Source organism: Lupinus angustifolius, chromosome LG06, assembly GCF_001865875.1.
Source record: "Lupinus angustifolius cultivar Tanjil chromosome LG06, LupAngTanjil_v1.0, whole genome shotgun sequence".
In the NCBI taxonomy this organism is placed as follows: Eukaryota; Viridiplantae; Streptophyta; class Magnoliopsida; order Fabales; family Fabaceae; genus Lupinus; species Lupinus angustifolius.
In genome coordinates, this window is record NC_032014.1 from 22,387,819 (window position 1) to 22,393,818 (window position 6,000).

Genomic DNA, 6,000 nt, shown 5'->3' on the forward strand with positions numbered 1-6,000 from the left:
TTTTTTTTTTTTTTCTAGTTGCATTTACCAATCACACATTCACACTTGTTGATTTCTAAGTGCATGATCCTTAGTAGAAAAGTTGCATACACATATTTGTAAAGTTTTACCTATAGTCACCTTATAAGTGTCTTTGATATGAGTATGTAATACATTATCTTGTCAAATATTGATAGGTTAGGAAAGTATCAAAGTACGGTTTTCAAAGCTTTAGTGTTGTTGATTGTTGGTTTGAATCAACTTTTGTTTCATCATAGAAGAAATGTCTCATGATAATTCATCATGTAGTTCAATGCATATTATCAATTACTTTTTTTTCTTTAACTTAAAACGTGAGTGAAAATCTGGTTCATTCCTCATAGGAAAGAAAGAATCAATTAGCAAAAGAACAACTAAATACAAATTGGTATGTATGAACTAATTTGCGATTCTCTACCAAATAATTGTTTTCAACAGTTTTTACCTATAATGCAATTTTTACATATTACCAATTGGTGCTGGTATCCATAATTGTGCTTCAAAATAAAACTTTCATTTTGGACATTAGGGGCATTTTCTTTACGAAACAAGATTGTTTTAAATTGCGCTCCACAACCATATAATTTTAGAGTTTGAGGATTGTCTAGGATAGCATTGTGAAGGCAAAAGTTAGAGGAGGCATTTTCTTTACTATCCTATTGTTAGGACTAGGATTTGAGTTGGTTGGATGTTACAGTTATAAGACCTCTTTTTTGTGTGAAATTTTGCAGGATTTGTGTTCATTTTTCCAAGAAAAAGAAAAGAAGAAATATGCAAATGCAGGTTTAAAGTGTTGTAATATAGGTTGATTAAAGCATAATAGTATTTTGTATTGACTCTTATTAATGAATTATTCGCTTATAAAAAATATTATAGGCAATTGTATCATTTATTTATATGTTAATCATTATTGACTTTTAAACATAAAATAATATAAATGCAATGAATGAAGAAAAAGGTGAATTTTGTTGTTCTTGGATGCATACAAAATAAATGTGTTTGCATAGGAACGTTTGGATGAATGGTTGATTATAAGTAATGGAGAAGTATGTAATAAGAGATATCCTAGGGAGAAGAATATTAATGAATAAAAATAGTTATATAACATTATTATCTACATAAACATGGCAATAAGAAATGATGTCTTTTATTTTTTATTAGTTTTTTATGTATGCTTATGTATAAGTTTGGTTATTTTAAGATGGGTGTGAATTATAAGGAAGTTTAAAATGAATTAGGAGAGTTGAAATTTGATTAAACCCTTAATCACAATACCAATAAGCTATTGGTCTAATAGTGTAAGATATACTAGATCTCGAGGTGATCAAAAAGTTAAGAGTTCGATTTCTGGGAGCGATACTTTTTGAAAGGGTCAATCATGCACTCCGAAAAAGATTAGTTCCTTAACCAAAAAATGTAAGATAATAGTTTATAAAGTACTAAAAAACCCCTAATCACAATCTCAATCAAGCTTATGAAGTACTAAACACTTTCTTCACTAATAGTTTATTCGATTGAGAGGATAATATTGTATATATCGACTCTTTCCATATCCATGAACCTTGTACACCAACCACCTTATATATAACCACCTTATATATAACTATGAGTTATCATTTAATAAGAGTGATGGCATAATAGATAAGTACTAAACACTTTCTTTATTTATAAAAGTCAAAGTTGATTACATAATACTCTAATAATCTAAATTTCTAAGCACATAGCAGCATAGTCAAAGTCAACTTGCAAGCTTTAGCTTCATAAGAAATTGAAATGGAATCATCATTAGTTGCACTATTAGTTTCAATAGAAATCATGGAGTGAATATATGGATTTTTTCATGTGTTCATATGTAAGAGAGATTTTAAGGTTAGAGTGATTTCAATTTAATACTTTTTTTGGTGATGAATAAACCAGATTTTAGAATCAAACTTTTGTGTAACACATTTAATTCTAATTTTTTTTATGAAAACCAATTTTAAAATATTGTCTATATGAATTAAGGACGAACATGAGCATGAGCATGAGCAGGATTAGGTCGAGACTGTCAGGTAAGGCTTGTTCTTTACCGATCTTAAATGTTGGTCGAATTATTTTTTTGTAAACTCGAATTTGGCCATAGACACGAAGCTAACTCGACCCCAAATGTCGATCGAGTCAACCTTTGAACCTGAATCCGACCGTATACTCGATTAAATATAATGTATAACTTTTTTATATAAGGTCTTCTCAATATTAATTATTATTATGTATATGTAATTTGACATATGAAATAATACAGGTATATATATTGTTAATCATGTATATATGGAAATTTTTTAGAAAATCAATGATATTTTGGACCAAATAGAAGTCATGACCTTGTACACAATTGAATAGACACATATACAAACATGATGAATGGACGACATGAGGCGGGTCAAGTCGGATCATGCTTCTTCCTTACCTGGCCCTGAATATTGTCTGAATCTAATTTTGAACCTTAACCTAGATCCGATAAAACCCGACCATCTTTGGGTCTGATCATGATCCGACAAAACCGACTAAGCAGGTAAGGTTGGATCCTACTCACCCCTAATATGAAAATTGAATAGCACTATGTCAGCTAACTTCAACTCCAAGGCATGTAGGTTCACACACACCACTCACACACTCAAACTCATAATTATCAATTACCAAATAGACTGATTTATAGTTAACTTTGAACATCAAATTTTTGTAACATACACATTTTCATTAGCTTCTATTGTCTAGCTAAATGAACCTTTCTCCATACTTTTCCTCCTATGCAATTTGTTGCAAATGCATGCATTTTGTAGTTATTCTCTTCTCTGCTACCATACTATGTTTGCACCCTAAGAACACTGCTAGTGCCTTAGGAAATGACACTGATCAATTATCATTGCTAAGGTTCAAAGAATCCATAGAAGACGACCCGTTCGATATCTTGAGTTCTTGGAACACTTCTACTTACTTTTGCAACTGGCGTGGAGTCTCATGCAGCATGAGGCATCAAAGGGTCACTGCCCTGAACCTACAAGGGTATGCCTTACATGGACTAATATCACCATATATTGGCAACCTTAGCTTTTTGAGGTATGTCAACCTTCAAAACAACAGCTTCTATGGCGAAATCCCGAAGGAAATCGGTCGTTTGTTCCGGCTGCAGCAGCTATATCTTACCAATAACACATTAGGGGGTCAAATTCCTACCAACTTGTCTGGCTGCTCTGAACTCAAAAGCTTGAGCCTATCAGGAAACAATTTTTTTGGCGAAATACCTATGGAGCTTAGTTTTCTAACTAAGCTTGAACAGCTATATATTTCTATGAACAATTTGATAGGTGAAATCCCTGCATCTATAGGAAATCTTTCATCTCTTATTGTTCTTTCTTTCGGAATTAATAACTTGGAGGGAAAGGTACCACAAGAGATTTTCCGTCTTAAAAACTTAACTCACGTATCTATTGCTTCTAACAAACTATCCGGTATGCTTCCTTCGACGCTCTACAATATGTCATCTCTTACATTCTTCTCAGCTGGACTCAACAAATTTAATGGCTCTCTACCTGCAAATATGTTCCTTACACTGCCAAATCTCGAACAATTTGGAATCGGGATGAATAATATCTCAGGTCCTATCCCCACGTCCATCTCCAACGCGACTCGTTTGCTGTTATTTAACATCCCTAGGAATAACTTTGTAGGCCAAATTCCTACCGGAATAGGAAATCTTCGAGACGTATGGTCGATCGCTATGGAATACAATCATCTGGGGACTAATTCATCTAATGACCTGGATTTCTTGACATCTTTGACAAACTGCACCAAATTGCAAGTCTTAGATTTAAATCTAAACAACTTTGGAGGTTCTTTGCCAAGCTCTGTAGCCAACTTTTCCAATCAGCTAAACCAGTTTTATATCGGCGGAAATCAGATTACTGGAACTATTCCTGAAGGATTAGGAAATCTCATCAACTTGATTGGTTTTGACTTGGAGTTCAACCTTCTCAAAGGGTCCATTCCGGCATCTTTCGGCAAGTTTCAAAAGATGCAATCATTGACCTTAAATGTAAATAAACTTTCAGGCCAAATTCCATCATCCATTGGAAACCTTACTCAGTTGTTTCAACTCGACTTATCACAGAACATGCTAGAAGGAAGCATTCCAACTAGTATTGGAAATTGCCAAACTTTACAGTACCTAGACCTTTCACATAACAACCTTATCGGAACCATTCCTTTGCAGGTCATTAGTCTTTCTTCCCTGTCGTTGTTACTGAACTTATCCCGGAACTCGTTAAATGGTGTCCTACCCTTTGAGATTGGCAACCTCAAAAGCATCAATAAGTTGGATGTTTCTAAAAATGATCTGTCGGGTCAAATTCCTGCAACAATTGGACAATGCATAAGTTTGGAATTCCTTAACTTACAAGGGAATTCCTTCGATGGAGCCATACCATTATCGTTTGCTTCATTGAAAGGCCTTCGATATTTAGATTTGTCACAAAACAACTTGTCCGGAGAAATTCCAGAAGGCCTAGGGGGCATTCCGATTCTAGAGTACTTAAATGTTTCTTTTAACAGTTTGGATGGCGAAGTTCCAACTGAAGGTGTCTTTAAAAATTCAAGCGCGATATCCGTAAAAGGCAACAAGGACCTCTGTGGGGGTATCACAGAGCTACATCTACCTCCATGCCCTGTGGAAGTTAGGACACACAAAAAGCATCACCCTTGGAAGGTAGTAGTAATAATAATTTCTGTGGTTCTCTTTCTCCTACTTTTATCATACTCCATTTCTATCTATTGGAAGAGAAAGAAAAACTTCGGAATATCTACTTCAACACCAACAATGGATCATCTTTCCAAGGTTTCTTACCAGACACTCCACCAAGCAACAAATGGATTTTCACCGAATAATTTGATAGGATCTGGTGCTTTCGGCTTTGTGTATAAAGGAATTATTGAGCCTGCAGAAAGAATTGTTGCTATAAAAGTCTTAAACCTTCTAAAGAAGGGAGCTGAGAAGAGTTTCATTGCGGAGTGTAATGCGCTCAGAAGTATCCGCCACAGGAATCTGATTAAGATTATAACATGTTGCTCTAGTATCGATTACAATAGAAATGAATTTAAAGCTCTAGTTTTCGAGTACATAGAAAATGGCAGCTTAGAAGAATGGTTGCATTCAGAGTCAAAACTTAAAGATCAATCAAGTTTCGACCTTCTTCAAAGACTAAACATTCTCATACATGTTGGTTCTGCGTTGTGCTATCTTCACTATGAATGTGAGCAGCCGATTGTTCACTGCGATTTAAAACCGAGCAATATCCTTCTTGACAATGACATGGTTGCTCATGTGAGTGATTTTGGATTAGCGAGACTTCTCTGTACCATTAACGATATCTCTCATAAACAAACCAGCACAATCGGAATAAAGGGAACGGTTGGTTATGCTCCACCAGGTACAGTTTATACTATTGATGTTCTAAACTTCTAAATTCTGAACATTTTGGAGGTTAATAATAACTTTGTTACTATTGATTATGTTAAATTACATAACTTTCAGAGTATGGAATAGGATCTCAAGTTTCAACAATGGGTGATGTATATAGCTTTGGAATCCTTGTACTGGAAATATTGACAGGAAGAAAACCCACTGATGAAATGTTTGTAAATGGAATCAATCTGAATAACTTTGTCAAGGTTTCGTTGCCGGATAAATTCCTACAGATAGTGGATTCAGCACTTCTTCCAGAGTTGAAACAAACAGCTGCATCATCAGAAGAAGAAAGTGAGATAAATGAGGACATGAGCCAGATGCATCCTAATGATATGCAGAAATGCTTGCTTGAACTGTTTTGCATTGGACTTGCTTGTTCGGCGGAGTCGCCGAAAGAAAGAATTACAATGAGGGATGTCAACAGGGAACTAGAACAAATCAAAAATGTGTTTTTTGGTGGCAGATCAAAGGAGATTGACTGA

At 34.7% G+C, this 6,000-nt stretch overlaps 1 protein-coding gene across 1 annotated transcript; it reads left to right on the plus strand.

The window, feature by feature from the left end:
* LOC109350529 (putative receptor-like protein kinase At3g47110) lies at positions 2,825-6,000 on the plus strand. Its single transcript, XM_019591760.1, has 2 exons — positions 2,825-5,480; positions 5,585-6,000. The coding sequence occupies exons 1-2, from the start codon at positions 2,825-2,827 to the stop codon at positions 5,998-6,000; spliced, it is 3,072 nt and encodes a 1,023-aa protein (XP_019447305.1).